Here is a 19,105-nt window from a genome sequence, read left to right as displayed (position 1 = left end):
GGCCTGGAAAGCTGAGGAACGATCCTTCCCAAGCCAGGCCTAGAATAACAGCTAGAAGGCTTTAAAGACACAGCAATGCAATGTCCCAGAGCTGTTCTTCGCCACACAAAGCGCCTGTTGGCCGTCAGTGCTGCACAGTCCACGTTTACGCTAGCTGTGTCTTACGACGAGTTCTAGTGAGAGGCACAAGGGCTTGTGAACCCCACGGTGGAATTTAATTCCATTATACAGCTGCCAAAATCTCACTAGCTGATGCCCAATGGTCTGATGCGTCAGAGTCACGGGCCCATAGCCGGGGGATGTTTCTACAGTGGGATTTCAGATTTCTCCAGCGCAGTGGCCAGAGGGTTCGAATGTGTGGTATCTTTCCCCCACCTCAGCACTGAATACCAAGACGTGGATCTGGACTCTCCCAATTCGAGGAAAATCACCTGCTGCCTATTTCTATCAATAGGGAGAGGAATGTGGGAATCCACAGAGAAAAAGCTGCTCTTGCTGATTAACAGGAGGGGTTCGGCCAGGGGAGAAGGGTTCCAGCCAGAGGATGATACTCTGCTGTTCTTCAGTGCTGGCTATCAGAGGATCTCAAAGCTCGCTGCAAACTGACTAATCCTCCCTCCCTCCGAACTGTGGGACCATGGTACAGCTGAGGAAAGAGGCAGAGAGGAATCTGACCCAGAATGACAGGAAGTCCGGGCTCCCCTCTCTCATGCTGAGGCCTGCCTATGGAAGTAAGGTCAGCCCTGGGTTGCCAGCCCTTGACCTTCATATCCCCATGCACTGCCAGCAGCCTTGATCACCTTCAATACTGGAGTTTTAGCTCCCAGATGGTACAAGGTAAGAGGCAGTACTAGAGACCAGCAGAATACTGGGCAGCAGGGCGGCTCCAAACTCTTGTCTGGGTGCTGGTCCCAGGGGGGCTGCAAACTCATCCTTAACACTTCATCCATGGGACCCTGCACTGGGCCCTGCCTCCCCAGCTTGTGTGACCCAGCTGGGACTCCCACATGGAGCCAAATATCCCTTTGGCCGTCAGCTGCAGGGAGCACTGTTAAGCAAAAAGTGCATTTTCTCCTGCTTCAAGCCCTGCAATTTTGGCTGGAACTAGAAACCCCCCAGCCCTGCGTGGTGGTGCAGCGCTAAAGTTCAGCCACTGAGCAGCCCTCCGGGGCCCCTACCTGCAATGGCATGGTTGTGAGGCCCTCCCTGAAGCCCTGGGAAGACGGCCTGGTTGATGGGGCTTTCCAGGTTGTATGGAATTTCCTTGCCAGTCTTGGGATCCACGCTGCGAGCTCCTAGGAGGGAAGGGGGATGGTCACTGTCTATGGGGCCCAGCTCACTCGTTGTTCTTCATGCGACTTCCCCCATGTTCTATACCTGGGTGGGTTTAATCAGTCTCGTTTTAATTCTGTCGTGACTGGAGTCAGGACAGCACAACACTGCGCCCCAGCAGTGTGCTTGGAGCTGTGCAGAGCCTGCTATGGCCTGTGGAACTTGCAAACTCAAAGCGCACCAGAATAGGTGGGCACCAGCTTGGTGGTAGGCAGGAGTGGGAGAGGAGGGTGGTGGGCTTGGCAGAAGGAGTGAGCTGAGGAGGGATTTGAATGAGGAAAGGTGAATGTGTAACCCACTCTTTGGTGCTCTGGCCCCTTTAAGGGGTGACGGGGTCCACAGCCTGAGGCTGATGAGCCTGCGACAGCCTTGCCGGACGAAGGTAGATCTTTTAGCTCAGGCAATAGAGGCTCAAGCCTTAAAATCCACAGCCCCCTGTTCAATCCTTGCTGCCCCTGACCCAGCCCCGTACAGGGAACTGAGCTGGCCTAGGCAGGGAGGGCCAGGCAGGGGGCAGCATGGAAGAGATCTCAAGGGAATGGCAAACTGGGATTCATTGGCAAAGCCAGGCTCAGGGTGGAGGGAAGAGAGAGCAGAGAGGGAAGCCTGGCTGGGCAGAGCCGAGGAACCCAGACTGAGAAGCTTTGCGAGAGGGTGATGATAAATCTGTCCAGCTCCACCCTGGGAGCATCACTAACCACATGCAGCCTGGGACTTCGTTATATCCGTTTGGGGATCTAATACAGCAATGGGAAGGACAAGCCCTTTTTCCCCTTCTCTGAAAGCTGCAAGCTTTGCTTCCATGGTTCCTGCCAGCCAGAGGGAAGAGGCACCAGCCTTGGCTCCTATTCCACACTAGCTCAAAGGTCCCCAATGGCCCACCCGGCCCAACCCGGAGCCTTTCATCCTCTGCTCGCTCCATGACCCAAACCTTTCCTATAGAAGATCATGCCGGCCCGGCAGCCTCTCAGCGTCTTGTGAGTCGTGGTCGACACAACGTCACAGTGTTCAAATGGTGACGGCACCACACCGGCTGCCACCAAGCCGCTGATGTGGGCCATGTCGGCCAGGAGGTAAGCTCCGTTCTCATCCGCGATCTTCCTCATGCGGGCGTAGTCCAGGTTACGCGAGTAACAGCTGACGCCTAGGCCAGGAGAAAACACCAGCCTCAGGGTGTGTCTACTGTGTGATTGACACCCCTGAGTTAGTTCTAATGGAGCTAACTTATGCATCAATGGTGGCGTAGCCGCGGCAGCATGGCTGTACAACCCACCCAAAGCCTGGGTAATTAGTCAGGCAGCTCTCCTAGCACAAGACCACACGGAGGAAATATTTCGAAGTCCAGGAGCCAGACCATGGCAGGGGCCCAGGATTTGGCTGTAAGAGGCCAGGGTGAGACAAGTGGCAGGAAAAGCCTGACTGCCCATTAGGGAGAGACAGACACTGGGTCACCAACATAGCAGCTGCTGAACTGCCTCCCAGAGTCCTTGGGCTCACTGATCCAAACCAGTGCATCCCTGCGGAGCCTGAAGATGGGAAGAGAGGGGTGAGTGACTTGCTGGTGGCCACGCAATGCGCTGGTGGTGGCAGAACACAGGAATCTTGATTCCTAGTCCCCTGTTCTAACTACAAGGCCCCCTCCCCAAGTCGCCGCAGTATCAGGACAGAGGCAGCTCGGAACATAAGGCAGGATGCTGCGTGTTTGCTGAAATTTGCCACACTGCTCCCGAGTGTCTAGCCAGTGACTAAGCCCTGTGGCTGGGATCTTTCAATAGCCTAGAGGAAAGGATTTTGAACAGATTCTACCTGCTGCCCAGAGCCTCCGACAGCTGCTTTTCCTTCCCCAGCCGCTTACCTGCTATGATCAACTTTGGGTGGAATAAACGGGCGTTCTCCTCCAGCTGGTCGTAGTCGATATAGCCAGTGTTGGGACTGACCTGGTAAGGGAGCAACAAGAAGAGACATGAAGGGTAAGCACCATGTGATGTCTCTCTAGCCTTAGAGGAGAGACAGCTACATCTCGCTCTGCAGCACTGCCCACCCCAGCTCTCCCGTGAAGCCCTCGTAGAGTTAAAGGGTTAATGACGGTGGCTCCATGACGGGTCTGCAGTGGCTATTCCCTGCTCCCTGGGGTTGTCAGAGAATCTCCTGCTTGGCTTTCTGCACAGCCATGGTCTGATCTCCCTGGCATCCTCCATTAAAGAACCACAGGTCGAGTCAGCTGTTGGACCCCGTGACTTCACCCAGCAAGTCGTTACCAAGTGCGGGAGGGAGCAACTGGCCCCCATCTGTTCTCTGAGAACACAGAGCCCAAGGTCAGTCATTAATAGCCTAGTAACTATTACTATTTGTTATTGAACAGTAACAAAATGGGCATTCAGGCTCAATATGGCAGCCCTAATACCACACCAGCTAGAGAATTTGCCATGTTTAATAAGAGGGAACCTTTACAGAGCAGGTCAAAGACGTTAACACAGTTTGGGAACCAACCTGTGAAAGGTAAATATCACTGTTCCCATTTGATAGGGAAACTGAGGTATTGAAGTGACTAACCCAGGGTCACCCATTGAATCACTGGCGGAGCTGGCAACAGAAATCAGATCTCTTGAGTCCTGGGCGGAGGCTCAGCTCACACAGCCCTTGTGATTGGAATATAAATGTGAGCTTAGCAAGATCCTGGCTAATTCGTACTTCCACCCAGGTGAGTGCTGGTTTCATCAGGGGCTCCATCTCTGCTGAAATAATCCTGCAGTCATTGCTGATGCAGCTCCAACTCACTGAGGAAGCTACTGGGAGAAGTTTGGGCAATTGCAGCAGAAGTTTTCACCCATGTCAGCTGGGTTCTTAGTGCAAACACTGGCTTAACCCACCCATCAGAGTCTGGCCCAGCTTCTGTTCTATTTCCGCTTTGGGACAATGGCCACAGAGTTGGAACGCTGCATGCCTCCTTCCTCCAACTTGAGACCGGAGCCCTATTCAGGGCTCAGTAGAGCCGGCACACGCTGGATAGGCCATTAGAGCTCTGGAGGGTTAAGGCCCTGAGCTAATGTCTATCGAAGCCAATAGAAAGACACGTGTGTCCCCCCCCCCCCCCCCCGCCCACCTTCAATGGGCCCTGGATCAGGCCCTGAGTGTTCGTGCTGTGGCCCATCAGCCTCCAGCATCACCATTTGTCTTAGGAAGACTATTTAACCCTTCGGTATCCACCATCATAGCACACCCTCTCTTTGCTAATACGGGGCACACTAAGAAATCCCAGTACCTCAGGCAGAGCATGAAGCCAGCATAAGTCGCTTGCATGGAAGAGGGGTGACAATTGCTAGCCTCCACTGATCTCCCCACAATCAGCCGGGTGGCGTCCCCTTACCTTGTAGGGCATGGATTCAAAGAAGATTGAGGTAGCTGAGATTTTCTTCTTGTCCGTCATGAAGCCATGTGTCAGGTGCCCCCCATCAGGCAAGTCCAGACCCATGATCCTGCCATGGGGCTCCACCAGGGCCGTGTACACCGCAAAGTTAGCGGGGGAGCCTACAACGAAAGGCAGCCCCCTGAGCACACAGAGCACTTGGTACCGCTGCTCTCGGAGGTGGGGGGGGGGGGGAAGAGTCCGGGCTGTGACCTTGGGAAGGGGTTTTTAAAGCAGTCCCCTCTGTTGAGCACTCACACTTCTACCCAGCCCAGGGAGAGATGACCAAGTTAGGGAATGCAGGGGTCCCAATGGCTCTGCCATCCCCTTTCTCCTACTCCCAGGGAGGATCTGGGCTTTGTTACCTGAGTATGGCTGGACATTGACCCCCCATTTCTGTGGGTCCAGCCTGTAAGCCTCCAGAGCTCTCTTCTGGCAGAGGATCTCCAGCTCATCCACAAACTCTGTCCCGCCGTAGTACCTACGACACGGACGAGAAAAGCAGGAGTCTTACCACATCAGCGATGCCACAAGTTTCCATCCCTGATGCCAGTGGCAGAGTAAGAGCTAACCGGACCCCTCTTCACTCCCCCAGGGGTCTGTAGAGGATCCGCCTGATGCTCCTCAGGCTCGGCAGTGACAGTCCTAGCAGGAACGGTGGGAAGCTGCAGGGCGACAGCCCACGTTGGCCTCACTCTACAAGGAGCGAAGTGCAGTGCGTCTGTTCCTGCCTTGGGAAAGAAACAATTTACAGCCGGTGGCTGCTTGGACCCGTAATGGAGCAGCAATCACTTCCTCGAGGACAGTGAGCCAATCCAGGGAGGGTTGGACTTTCTCCCACCCACAGAGAACACCCTTTGGATGTGAATCTCCCCCACATTCCACACCTCTGTCCCGGGTACCCTTCCGAGTATTTATTGTTCATGCAGGAGCCCAAGGCCTCCAGAACCGCTCGACTTGCGAAGTTCTCGGACGCAATCAGCTCCAACCCAAGCCTCTGGCGCTGCTTCTCTTTCTTGATGAGGTCGTACACCTTTAAGAGAGAAGAAGCCCCATCCTTATCAGTTCTGTACAGAGCATCAGATGCTGGGAGGCACTCTCTCTAAGGCAAAAAAGCAACAGATGGTAGAATGGAAAAATACAGACACATCCCGCCATGGACAAAGGAGGCAAGAATCCTTTCTCCTGTGGCTCTGAACTTGGAACCCTGGACTCAGTTCTGGGCATCATTCTATCAGAAAGATACTGACAAACTGGAGCGAGTGCAGAGAAGAGCAAGGAGAGACCAGGGGAGGGAGGCTGACTCTCTGCAGTTAAAAATAGAACTTGGCTAAGGGAATGTAGACAAGGGGGAGACAAATCTACAAATACTGGAAAGATGTAAATATGCAGGATCGGGAGAAGTTATTTAGGGCGGTGCCAGGGGGAATAACCTAGGCCTAACACGATGAAATTAAGGACACATTAGCCTGCATGTTAGATGTTTCCCAAAAATGAGCACTTGGAGGAACATGTAAATTGAACAGAGCAAGGCACTATGGCAGTGAAAATTGGCTGGAAGAAAGAAACAGACAACGTAACAGCTCATCTAAATTTCTAATGGCTATAGATCGCCCCTTCTCGTTTGCTCCATTGTCATGTAACAATGTGCTAGATGCAACGGCCACAGCTATGCTCATTTCCATATAAATAATATCCGATCCCACAGAGGAAAGAGACCCTGGGCCTGAGAAATCTGGGATGAGACACTGAATAGACCTATTATGTGGCACAGCTATAGGCCACCATGTGGGAGTGTTGGGTTTTGAGGGACCTTCAGACTCACGGCAGCAGGGGCTGGGAACACCATGGAGGTGATGCTCCCAGACACTGGTGAGGAGAGCTACCAAGCATTCTCCTTTGCCACCCCCCTTGGGGCTGCAGCATGTGGCAGAGGGAATGGGAAATGAGGTGAGTGGAGGCAAGTGGCAACCCAGGACTGGATGACCAAACTTGGACTGACCTGCCACCCCGAGTTATTGCCTCAGGAAGATCAACATCCCTTTGGCTGCATGGGTCCCAGAGCTGGGAGGATGAATCAAGATCTCCTGCTGCGATTGCTTGGGTTTCCCCTCGGCCAAAACACACGCAACCCTTTCCCCACCACAAAAACTGGAAAAAAGCCTTCTCACCTCTGGGTCACTGGCATCAAGTGGCTCCACGACCATCTTGTTATGGGACACCCAGAGTTCAGCACTGGGGAGCTCTCCATTGACATTGGTTAAGTGAGCCATGCCGGGGGCGGTTGCTTGCTTGGTGTAACGTGGTCTGAAAACGAACAGAGTGGGACAGTTTGTAGAGCACTGTTAAAAACAGCCACCCACCAGAGGTGAACGCTCCCTGTAGCACTCCTGTATTGTTTTTAAATAGATTCCTTCCCAGGCTGTGATCTGATGTTCCAGTTTGCAGCCTGCAGTGAATTAAGTTTTATAAATTATAAGACCCAGTAAATCTATGAATACAGGGCCTGATCCAAATCCATGGAAAGAAAGTATTTTAGTGCGGTTTGGACCAAGCTGATAATGAAAACCCTACATTTCTTAGAGACCCCATCCATTTAAAATCTAGTCCTTTTTTTTTTTTTCTTTTTAAAGTGTGTCATTTCAGGACTATCCCTGCCCCTGGCAATTGCTGTGGTTCTACAATCACTTTATTTTAGCTGTTTTTTCTTTCGCTTGTTCCTGGGTCAGAGATCCACACATACAACCGGGGAAACTGTTGACCTGACTCTACACAGGAAATAGCAAAACTGGGCATTTGCCAGCACTCGGTGTGATTAAAATCACACTGAAGAGAGAAAAGCATTGTTTTTCCTCCAAACTCTTAGTTCTAGAAATTTTAAGAACTACTTGTAACAGTAGTTGGTAAATACATTTTTGGATAGAGGTATGTTGTTTTTTAATAGCTGCTCTACTTAAAGGGACAGTCTGCTTGATACATACAAGAGATATTAAATTCAGCATGTCTGATAAATGTCTCTGGCACCCTTATTTACAAGTAGCATCTTGCGTGCAGGAGTAGTCCCATATGAGACCACAGGATTTCTCATATGAGCAAGGCCCTGATCAATATGAATACAGGTTGCAGAGCAGGTCGAAGGCCCAGAGCATGTGCTGCGCTTCTCAAGCTATCTGATGTGGGGGACTGGCAGGTTTTTTTTCCAATGTGTGCACAGACTGGCAGCCGCTGGCTCGTGGACCAGCACCGGTCTGTGGACCACCACTTTGAGTAGCACTGTGGAACACTAGATCCATGCCAACCTCCATATTTACAGTAAACATGACAATCAGGCCTGACCAATGCAAAAAGCTAAGCATCCACTAATCGAAGTCCATCACTGTGACTTCTATGGAGATCATAAGCTAACAAGCATAAACTCTCAACGAGTCATGAAGGGACAGAACAGCCTCTGTCTTAGTCAAAAACAAAAACTCCTTTTAAACATTAACTCCTCAAAGCTAGTGAAAGGTCATGTACAGCTAATTAGGCAATCGCATTTGTTTGCTCATGCCAAATAACTAAAGTCCATTTGGAAATCTGTCTGCCCTGGCTTGGAAAGGAACAGCTGGTTAGAAGAGCTCCTCCCCACTGCAATTCTAAATGTACCTTCATTTCCCCATGAATCTGCTGTTACCTCTTTGTGGCACTGTAAATTCTGCATATCAGAAATGCTGAATTGCAAAAATGGAGTCAGAATGAGATGTTGCTTAGAGTGGAAAAGTTAGGATTGGCCATTCCATCCCGGCTGATATCCCAGCTCCTGCCAGACCAGATCATCATTAATGAATAAATAAGCTCTTGTATAGCATTTTTCACTGGTATATTCCCAAGTACTTTACAGAAGGTGGGTGGACAAGTACTGTTCTCTCCACTTCACCGATGGGGAAACCAAGGTTAAGCAAATTGCCAAAATTCACAAAGAAAGTGGCAGAAATGGAAGCCGGTGTACAGAATTGAGTGTCTCCCTCCCTCCCATTCTAGGGCCCTAACCACTGGACCATGCTATCTGTTAAGAGCTTATCATTTATTCAGTGCTATACAGGAAACAAGATACAGTCCCTGATCCAAGGATCATATCTGACCCACCGGTCCATCAGATCCTGTATCTCAACTTTGGCAGTAGCCAACACCTGATGCTTCAGGAAAAGCACTATGTAGTTCACTTTGTGCCCTTCAGCTAGCGTCTGTGTTATACATTTTGGCTGGAGACAGCTACCATTCAAATTATAAAATATTACAATCAGTAAAATAATTATAATTTTCCTATGCATCTGCAGTAGGCCTCAGAGAAAAGATTGTTTTAGATAGAAGGGGAGTGTAGAAACTATTTCCTCCCACTTCAAGAACTTTAACTACTTTCAGTCACTGATTTAAGAGGAAATTTAGATTGCATTTGAAACCCACTTTCCCAACAACCCCAGATCTGTGTGTCCTGCTGCAAAAGAGGGAGGAAATCACTTTCCTTCTCAACAGTGATTTTGCTTCAGCCTCTGCTATGTTACCTCCAACTTCAGTTCTGCCACCCCAGCCAGCGAGATGCTAGGGGCATACAAGAGACAGGCAGGCATTCTGTAATGGGTTACCTAGGGAGGTGGTGGAATCTCCATCCTTAGAGGTTTTTAAGACCCGGCTTGATAAAGCCCTGGCTGGGATGATTTAGTTGGTGTTGGCCTTGCTTTGAGCTGGGGGTCGGACTAGATCCTGAGGTCTCTTCCAACCCTGATATTTTATGATTCTAGGGATCCCCAAAATAGTAGCATCAAGATCCTGGCTCCAACTTCCTGTTGCTTTCCCAGCCCCCAATGCAAAAGGCAGAGGCAGCTGCTGCTAAACTCCTTTCAGCTCAGCTCAGCCCAGCCAAGGCACAAAGCCCATACCGTTCAGCAGATGGGGCGAGAGACAGCGCCCCCCCCCCAAACCCACGTGCTGGAGCTAAAGCTAACTGAGGTCGCCCCCGGCAGAAATTTACCCGGATCCCAGTGAACCTGGCCCAGGGGCTACTCTAGACTTACAGCCCCGACGGGAACCCACCGCCCTTACCAGGCTCCCGGCGCGCCAGGGGCGGCAGCAGACTCGATCCACTCGCACCTAGGGCAGCCCCGGGACTGGAACGTTCAGACCCGCCCCGCCTCGCTCGAGCTGCCGCCGGTCCCCGCGCATGGAACCCTCGGAATCGCCTCAACCAATCGGAGGCACGAGTGCGATCCGTCCCGCCCTCTGCCCCACGCTATTGGCCCAGGCCGAGCTCGCCGGCCAGCTGGGTCTTACCTGTCCCAGAGCAGCACGTGGGTGGTCGGTGCAGCTCGTGGGTGGGAGGGAGCACGAGGGGCCCGATGCCCAGCGGGAGGGGAGCATGGCCGCCGGCAGGAGCGGGGGAAATCCGCCCCCGGAGGGAGGCAAGGGGGGTCTGCCACCAGCTGCCAGGAGCGGGCTGAGGAAGGGAGAGCGCTTTGCCTCTGGGAGCCTGGCTCACACCCAGAGCTCTTTACTATCCGGGTCCTCGCAGTGCATGGCTTCGCCTTCCCCCCAGTAGGCACCTGCGTTACTGCAACGGTGACCCACTGGTGAGTGTTTGTTACAGACTCCCCCTCACCTGTGCCAGTCCACAGAGACTAGGAGTCATTACAGCCAGAGCTGGCGCTAGGCATAAGCAGGCTAAGCAACTGCTTAGGGCCCTGAGCAGCTCAAGCACCTGCCCCCCACCTCCTATTAATTATTAGTTTGTGGGGTGGGGGGATATGCTCGTTTAGGGCCCCCAGTGGGCTCGGATCGGCACTGCACAGCCCAGGTGCAATGGTTGCTCTGTAGCTCAAGCTGCAGTTGCCCATGCTGTATAGCTGTGCAGGTCAATGGTTCAGTCCCCAGTGTATCAGCCAAGAGGGAAGCGGACACACAACATTAAGGATGTAATTTTGAATTAATGACTCCTAGAAGGGGGCACAACTTCTGCAGGCGCCCGTGCGTATCACATGGCAGAGGACAGAGCGAGATCGAAAACAGTAAGAGCAGGTTCCCTCCTGTTCTCAGTACAAATTAAAAAGCCAGGAGGAAAAACTTCCCCTGATGTGGAAAACTTCTTCAGCACTATGGGGCAATCTTACCCCGGGACACAAATAGACACTGAGGATCAACCCCCAAATACAATGTGAAGCCTCATTCTGGGCAGATTGTGCCCACCTCAGAGGGTCTCTCAAGGCATCTGTCCCTTTGTGATCCTCTTGGGGAATTCTCTTTGACTTGTGATCCTAATACAATAGTGAATTTGGGCCACATGTCCCCAGCATTACAGCTTCCACTTGGGGTTGGGTCACTTGGCACATTTTCACAGCTGCACCTTTGAGACGTCTTTCATTCTGCCAACCACAGTGATTGCTTAGGACAACATCTCAGGACAGGCTATGGCCAGAGATGCCAACGGGTTAAATTCTACTCCCTGTAAATTGAGGAACAAGAGGTTGGAATAAATGATACCCCGTAAATTCCCCATGAATTCAGGCCATGGAAAGACCAAACAAGCGAACCTGAATCATTCTCAGAGCCACTCACTGTCTCAGAAGCTTCTTGACCATAAGCCCAGCGGCTGCACTGCTCGCTGTGCCCAGAAGCTGAGAGCAGAGAAGCGGTGAGAAGTATACGGCAGCGGTGAGTGCTCCCAAGTGAATCCGAGTGCCAGGAATTAAATGGGGGTGAGAGGCCGTGAAAAAAGCAGGAGGTGGCTGGGACTTCAAAGGGGGATTTGCTTGTAAATGGGAGAAAATCTGTCCTACTAGATTATAATAAATTATTATACTTAAAATGTATCCCAAAAGGCACCTTGCTGAAACAGAATTCAATCATAAAGCACCAGGTAACAGCAAGTTGGCAACAGAAAGTTGGCAACTGTGCTTGGAGGGAAATAGAGACTTTTTGTGTGTGGCTTTCTTCTTTTTTGCTACTTTCAGAGTAGCAGCCGTGTTAGTCTGTATTCGCAAAAAGAACAGGAGGACTTGTGGCACCTTAGAGACTAACCAATTTATTTGAGCATAAGCTTTCGTGAGCTACAGCTCACTTCATCGGACGCATTCAGTGGCTGAACTGTTGCCAACTGTGTCCACATATCTATTCAGGGAACATCATCATAGGGCCTAATCACATCAGCCACGCTATCAGAGGCTCGTTCACCTGCACATCTACCAATGTGATATATGCCATCATGTGCCAGCAATGCCCCTCTGCCATGTACATTGGTCAAACTGGACAGTCTCTACGTAAAAGAATAAATGGACACAAATCAGACGTCAAGAATTATAACATTCAAAAACCAGTTGGAGAACAGTCCACTCTCTTTGGTCACTCGATTACAGACCTAAAAGTTGCAATTCTTCAACAAAAAAACTTCAAAAACAGACTCCAACGACAGACTGCTGAATTGGAATTAATTTGCAAACTGGATACAATTAACTTAGGCTTGAATAGAGACTGGGAGTGGATGTGTCATTACACAAAGTAAAACTATTTTCCCATGTTTATTCCCCCCCTTCACCCCCCTACCCCCCCCCCCCCCGCTGTTCCTCAGACTTTCTTGTCAACTGCTGGACAAACTGTGTGGAAATGGCCCACCTTGATTATCACTACAAAAGGTTCTCCCCCCTCCCCCCCTTCTCTCCTGTTGGTAATAGCTCACCTTAAGTGATCACTCTCTTGTTACAGTGTGTATTGTGACACCCATTGTTTCATGTTTTCTGTGTGTATAAATCTCCCCATTGTATTTTCCACTGAATGCATCCGATGAAGTGAGCTGTAGCTCACAAAGGCTTATGCTCAAATAAATTTGTTAGTCTCTAAGGTGCCAAGAGTCCTCCTTTTCTTTTTTCTGTTAGAGGAGAAAAGCATCCCGGTGCGATTCTCCCTGTGAGTTGGGTATTGTGCTTTCTAGGCATTCTGGAGTCTTTGCATCAATTATTTTTGTCTTGACGGATTTCAGAGTTTCCATTTATAGTAGTGGGACTCTGAGGTGCTCCAAAGGCGGCTGGGCTTACGCCTGAATATCTTACTTTAACTGCTGGACAAAATCAGGCACCAGATACAGGGCTCATTTAGGACCAGTTTCCGCCCTCTGATATTCACACACAGCTCTTCCCTACTCCTAGCTGTGACCCTGTCTTGCTGGGATCTGGACCAAGGTACTCAAATGCCTTATGCCTCACTTTCCCCATCTGTAACGTAGGTCTGCCTTTGTAAACTGTTGTTGAGAATCTCAGATGAAAAGCTCTAGATAAGCATTGTCAATACTAAATGTTAGTTATTTCCCAGATTCAGGGTCTGATGGGTTGTTGGTGCGCTGTTGTTGGCAAAGATTCTCACCTCACACTGATTGCCTGGCAAGTGCCAGTGATGCAAATACTAGCAGAAGTGTGCTTGTCTAGTTTCAGGAGCCCAGATGGTGATGGAGAACATCTCTTCCTCTTCACTGTTCTCGACCAGCTCCACCACTCAGCATGAAAACTCCACTGTGTCCAGTTACTTCTCTGGCCTCCAAAAGAGCATGCATATCCTTTCCATGGTGGTCTACAGCATTGCGTGTCTGCTGGGGGTGACAGGCAATGGCCTTGTCATCTGGATCGCTGGCTTCAAGATGAAGAAGACAGTTAATGCCGTGTGGTTTCTAAACCTGGCTGTTGCCGATTTCATCTTCACCTTTTTTCTGCCCTTCAGCATTGCCTACACTGCCCTGGGCTTTCACTGGCCATTTGGGAAGCTCCTGTGCAAACTGAACAGCACCATTGCCTTCCTCAATATGTTTGCTAGCGTCTTCCTCCTAATGGTGATCAGCATAGACCGATGCATTTCGGTGATCTGCCCTGTGTGGTCTCGTAACCACCGGACACCAAAGTTGGCTTCCAACATTGCCCTGGTCACATGGGTCCTAGCCTTCATCATCAGCTCTCCGTATCTTGTTTTTCGAGACACTGCTACTAATTCGAAGAACGTTACCAGCTGTTACAATAACTTTGCCCTGTCTGATGACTATAAATCTGAGGAGACACGGCGGCTGTGGAAAATGAGGCACAAAGCTATGATCGTAACCAGATTCTTATGTGGGTTCCTCATCCCCTTCACCGTGATCCTCGTCTGCTACAGCATCATTGTTGTCAGGATGAAAAGGAGCCATCTAGCCAGATCCACTAAGCCTTTCAGGATCATTGTTGCTGTCACAGTGTCGTTTTTCCTCTGCTATTTTCCGTACCATGTCTTCTGCTTGCTTGAAATGTCTAAAAACTCTTCCAATCAGGAGCTGAAAATGGCCCTTTACATAGGGATCCCCTTGGTTTCCAGTCTTGCCTTCTTCAACAGCTGTATCAACCCCATCCTCTATGTCTTTGTGGGGCAGGACTTCAAGGAGAAGTTCCGACAGTCCATTCTCTCTGCCTTCGAGGGGGCCTTCAGTGAGGACTCCATCCTGAACACCCTGGCCAGCAAGAGAAAATCCAGAGCCACTTCTGAAGCAGAAATTCCAGGGGTTTAATCAGTAGCTAATGGCCCAAATTTTAGTGTTAAGTTACAGGAGACCCAGTTCTGTCCTCTGCCAGTGCAGTTCCTGTGGATTTCAATCAGAGTCGTATTGTGTCACTGAAGGCAGAAATGGGCTCTGGGTGATAAAGAAGTGTGATTTGCTCCAGTTTGGATGTGCAAAACCCAGGGTGACTTACACACCAAGGAGGTGAAACAGCTGGATGGAGTGGGGCTGTAGAATGAAAAGCAACTGACAGAGGGTTGTTAAATAAAGTAACAACTCCCTGCCATGTACACTTTACACTCTCCTATTTGTTGCTTTTCCTGCTATTTCCACCTTTTTCATTTCCCTCAGTGTAAGTCGCACTCATTTTGACACACCCACGGAGGACCAGATCAGTGCAAATTACTCTGTTTGTGCCATTCTGCTCATTTTTAACTTGAAACATAAGCACTGAATGTGGCCCAGAGAATTTAATGCCAGCCGGGTTAAATCCAGTCTGCACTTGGCCCGTTATTTCGAGATGTAGCTTGTCTGTTTTATTGCCCTGCCTTGACTGATACCCGCTGCAGCGTTCCCTTGGAAAAAACCTAATATGTGCTTAGCAAAATGTGTTCCACAATATCCATGTTTAAAAGATTAAGATGCCATTCAGGTTTCCTTTACTAGCAGTCAAACCGTACCAGTAATCAGTTCAGCGTTGCTCACCTTCTGTATAAACATCCAGCACCTGAAGAGCAAACCCTTTAGGCCTAATGGCTTGTGCACTACGTTATTTTGTTGATCCGCTGACAGGTCTCCCGGCACCTTCCTTATCTTTCTAGGGTTTCCCATAAAGAAATATTAGGATCCTCTCCACAGTGACTCATTTAACAAATGTCTTCTATTCAGGGTAACCTCAGGGGTGACCTTGTGGATTCTGATGCAACACACCCAGGGCCAAACCCCACTTATATTTACAGCTGTGTAGCCTCATTGACTTCACCTGACTTCCATCAGGTGGCAGGAGCATAGCTGTAGCAGTTGCCATATGTGCTGCAAACTGCTCTTTGCAGAGGTTCCAAAATGCTTGAGCACCACTAAATGGTAACATGGTGCATTGCTGCTCCTATAAATATATATGTGCACACACAAGAGGAGAAAGGGGGAAGCTATTCTGATAAATCCTGATTACAAATAAGTTAGACCAGCAGATGTGAAGATCCTTTTTCATGTCTGGTGCACTGGTCCTAGTGAACGAGAGGCTTAGGAGAAAATAACCTGCTCAGCAAAAAGGTGGCTGGAAGACACTGTAGGATCCACAAGGGTTATTGATCCTCTTCACATTGTGTCCTTATCCTCGTTGATGCTATTGTGTATGGGGCTTGCTCCAAAATGTACTGAAGTCGATAGAAAGGCTTCCCTTGCCTTCAGTGGGTGTAATGACAGCATAACTTTACTCCCAGGAGTAATCCCTTTTGAGTTAATGGGACAACTCATGTGAGTAAGGTGATGTGTTTTTGCAGGATCAGGACTCTAGGTAGTAAAACTATATAATTTTCCTCCCACGATATACTGGGACATGGACTAATAGCTGTGCCCTGTTACTCAAGTTTGATATAAAATACACATTTTTCTGACTGGCAGCTCTCAATGTTCGACATTTTACTGTCTCTCAAATAGCTGAGACCTGACAGTTTGTACTTCACGTAATGAATGTTAAAAATCAATAAAAACATTTCAAAACACACAGCCTGTGGATCTAATTACTGCCGTGTCACCGTGTGCTAAAATACACGGAAATACTCAATGATCACAACTGACCATGCTAGTTCCCCTGGGGCAATGGGACAACTAACCAAAACAGCCAAACAATCCGGAATTCAGAGACCACTGGAGTTAGGGCCAAAACTGAAGTAAATGGGGCTCCAGCCTGGGCTCAGGGATCTGTGCATGTGGATCCAATTGCAAGACTGGGTTCCTACCTTATGAGTCGATCTCAGTGCTTTTAATACATTGGAAAACCAGTTGGTTGAGAATGATGAAATAATACCCCCCGTATGCCTCCGGGCTGTATCTGCTTGAGCGTCAGATTGGAAGCTGTTCCGGATGAGGATTTGGTTTTGTTCAGCAGGAGTAATCAGTCTTTGGCCAGGTTTATTTTTTTAGAAGAGAAAACCTGTGTGATCAGGAAAGGCATTTCAGCGTAGAGTGAGATGCTGTTATAGGAGAGTGGGGTGGGGGGAGAGAAAATGTTTTGTAGTGGTAAACACCCATTTTTTCATGGTTTGTGTGTATAAAAAGATCTTCTGTACTTCCCGCAGTATGCGTCCGATGAAGTGAGCTGTAGCTCACGAAAGCTTATGCTCAAATAAATTGGCTAGTCTCTAAGGTGCCACAAGTACTCCTTTTCTTTTTGCGAACACAGACTAACATGGCTGTTACTCTGAAACCTGTTATAGGAGACTGTCATTCTCTTCTTTCTGTCCTTGTGTAACTTGTCCTCTGCTGCCTTGCCCTTCACCTAGCAGGTTTGGAAAACCCAGTGTTCAATACCAGTCTGTTAATCCAAGTGAGAAAAAAAAGCCCAGCTAAGAGCATAAATTATATCTGCTCTGCTCCCCCTGCTTGTCAGTACGGTTCGCATACATATGAACACATTGTGTGGCTGTATGGAATGAGAACTGTCACTCACATATAGGGTGACCAGACAGCAACTGTGAAAAAACGGGACAGGGGTGAGGGGTAATAGGCACCTGTATAAGAAAAAGTCCCCAAAAACGGTACTGTCCCTATAAAACTGGGACATCTGGTCACCCTATTCACATACATGTAGGGAGCCAGTAGGGGTCCATTGGCCCATGCAGTATTTAACAGAATTAATGTAGACATTGATCATTCCAGTGCCACATAGGTGCTTAACTTTAGGCATGTGAGTAATTCCATTGAACTCAGTAAAAACAACGAGGAGTCCTTGGGGCACCTTAGAGACTAACACAATTGTTTGGCCACAAGGACTCCTCGTTGTTTTTGCTGACACAGACGAACACAGCTACCACACTGAACTCAGTGGGACTGTTCACAAAGTCAAGCACTCCGGTAAGCGCTTGCAGGGCTTACCAGAGAGAGTTGACCTTTGCCAGAAATTGCTGTCTGTTCTCCAGATCAAACTGCACCCAACTAGGGCACTGTTTGTTCGGCAGCATGCAGCTGAGGGGGTATTTACTTATTCCCAGAGGTGAACTGCAGTATCAAGGTTGTTCAGACCAGCCTTTGACCTCTCTGCTTTTTACTTATGTTTGCAAAGTCCATGTAATTCCTATAGAGGAGTGGCTCTCACAGCACAGACCTTGGCACTTCTGATGATTCTCTGGACCAGCTAAACTACGTTTGGCAGAAATCCAGAGGAGGAGGCCCCAATCCCAAGGCCTCTGGGCACTGACCGAGTCCCCATCATAAAAGGGAGCAGACTTCAGAGGGCATTTAGGCAGCAGGGTTCTGGGTGCCCCCCACAACAGCCCTTTGTCCCACGGAGTGGCACAACCAGAAAGCAGCCTTTATGAACCACAGACTCTGGCTGACAGAGAGAAAATGGCTTCAGTCAAACTGTGCAGCCGTGGGTACCTAAAATTAATTGCCTAGATTTGTATTAATTTCAGTGGGAGCAGCAGGTGCCCAGTGCCTTTGAAATTCAGGCTACTTATTCAGGTGCCTAATTTTGTTGCCCAAATATGAAAATGTAGGACTCAACAGCTCTGTGCCTCGGTTTCCATACCTGTAAAATGGGGATAATACGTACCCTGCAGCACATCTCAGGGGTGTCATGAGGCTTAGTTATTATTTGTAATGCAATAGTGCCCAGAAAGAAAGAAAATACAGTGTGTCTCTAAACAGCGTGCAAATGTTAGTAAATCAAGCCCTACAATACCCCTGTGTGGTAGGTATTATTACCCCCGGGAACTTAGATGTTAATGTTAGGCATTATAGAAAATCCTATGGCAGACTAAAATCTTAAGGGTAAACTGAGGCACAGAAAGGTTTTTTAATGCTCCAAGGTCACACAGAGTCAGGAATAGAATCCTGGAATTCTACCTACCAGTTCTATGTCCCCACTTGACCCACCTCCTTTCTTGCCCTCATTAACCCCCACTCACTCTGTCCTCTGCCTAAACATGCCTCCTTACAGACCTCTTTGTCAATTCATCCCACCCTGAACTTGGTGCCTTCTTTCAGGCCTCCCTGTATGCCCCAGAAAGCTTCCCCATAATGCCTGCCAGGTGCCCCATCTTTAAATAACTTCCAAAAAACCACGTGTTCTGCACAGCGTACCAGTGATAATATCCACGTGCCAGGATTGTTCATAGGTGCTGAGCACCCTCATGTCCCCTCCCTTGTCCATTATATACTGCCCTCTCCTGAGGCCAGTGTCCCACACACAGGAAGGGCACTAACGATTTTTTTTAACAAAAGTAATTAACTGCTCACCGTCATGGCTCTGTTAATGAACTCTCTGGAGACAGAACAGGTGCTGTCATAGTCTGATCCCATAGGCCTTACGCAACCGAACACCCCAGTAACATCAATGCAGCTGAAGCTGGAGACAGGATCAGTCCCAACATAAATCTTCCCTTGTGCGGAGTCCTCCCATGTCAGACCCTCTCACTATCACAGGGTCTCTCATTTGAAACCAAAGGAAGACCACTGATTTTCTTCCATGTCCACTTTAGTTGTCACTCTCTTATTGGAAAAGGTTAATTATGAAAAAAGCATAAAATAGTCCCCAAAACCATAAAACTCCTTCAAAGCTGACCAGTGAGTCCAGGCAATAGACCCCCCTCTTCTTCCCACTGATACAC

At 49.2% G+C, this 19,105-nt stretch overlaps 2 protein-coding genes across 4 annotated transcripts in view; one reads left to right on the top strand and one right to left on the bottom strand.

Moving 5' to 3' along the window:
- The window catches only part of LOC125644249 (chemerin-like receptor 1), a 25,756-nt gene extending 9,759 nt beyond the window's left edge, over window positions 1-15,997 (top strand). Inside the window, exons 1-2 of one of the 2 annotated variants that reach the window (XM_048867895.2) lie at window positions 10,217-10,341; window positions 13,183-15,997. In XM_048867895.2, coding sequence (XP_048723852.1) covers window positions 13,197-14,282 — 1,086 coding nt within the window. In that variant the 5' untranslated portion in view covers window positions 10,217-10,341; window positions 13,183-13,196 and the 3' untranslated portion in view covers window positions 14,283-15,997. Of the gene's footprint in view, window positions 1-10,216; window positions 10,342-13,182 lie in introns of those variants that run through there. The other variant, XM_048867894.2, reaches the window with a different exon arrangement.
- Window positions 1-19,105, bottom strand: part of SHMT1 (serine hydroxymethyltransferase 1) — a 24,274-nt gene extending 5,169 nt beyond the window's left edge. The window contains exons 1-8 of one of the 2 annotated variants that reach the window (XM_048867889.2): window positions 18,735-19,105; window positions 6,910-7,045; window positions 5,626-5,771; window positions 5,104-5,219; window positions 4,700-4,860; window positions 3,188-3,269; window positions 2,264-2,476; window positions 1,179-1,295 (exon numbers count right to left, since the gene is read on the bottom strand). In XM_048867889.2, coding sequence (XP_048723846.1) covers window positions 1,179-1,295; window positions 2,264-2,476; window positions 3,188-3,269; window positions 4,700-4,860; window positions 5,104-5,219; window positions 5,626-5,771; window positions 6,910-7,011 — 937 coding nt within the window. In that variant the 5' untranslated portion in view covers window positions 7,012-7,045; window positions 18,735-19,105. Of the gene's footprint in view, window positions 1-1,178; window positions 1,296-2,263; window positions 2,477-3,187; window positions 3,270-4,699; window positions 4,861-5,103; window positions 5,220-5,625; window positions 5,772-6,909; window positions 7,046-9,817; window positions 9,963-18,734 lie in introns of those variants that run through there. The other variant, XM_048867888.2, reaches the window with a different exon arrangement.

The sequence above is a fragment of the Caretta caretta genome, chromosome 10 (assembly GCF_965140235.1).
Source record: "Caretta caretta isolate rCarCar2 chromosome 10, rCarCar1.hap1, whole genome shotgun sequence".
In the NCBI taxonomy this organism is placed as follows: Eukaryota; Metazoa; Chordata; order Testudines; family Cheloniidae; genus Caretta; species Caretta caretta.
The sequence above is the reverse complement of the archived record's forward strand: the minus strand, read 5'-3'. Positions and strand labels throughout refer to the sequence as shown.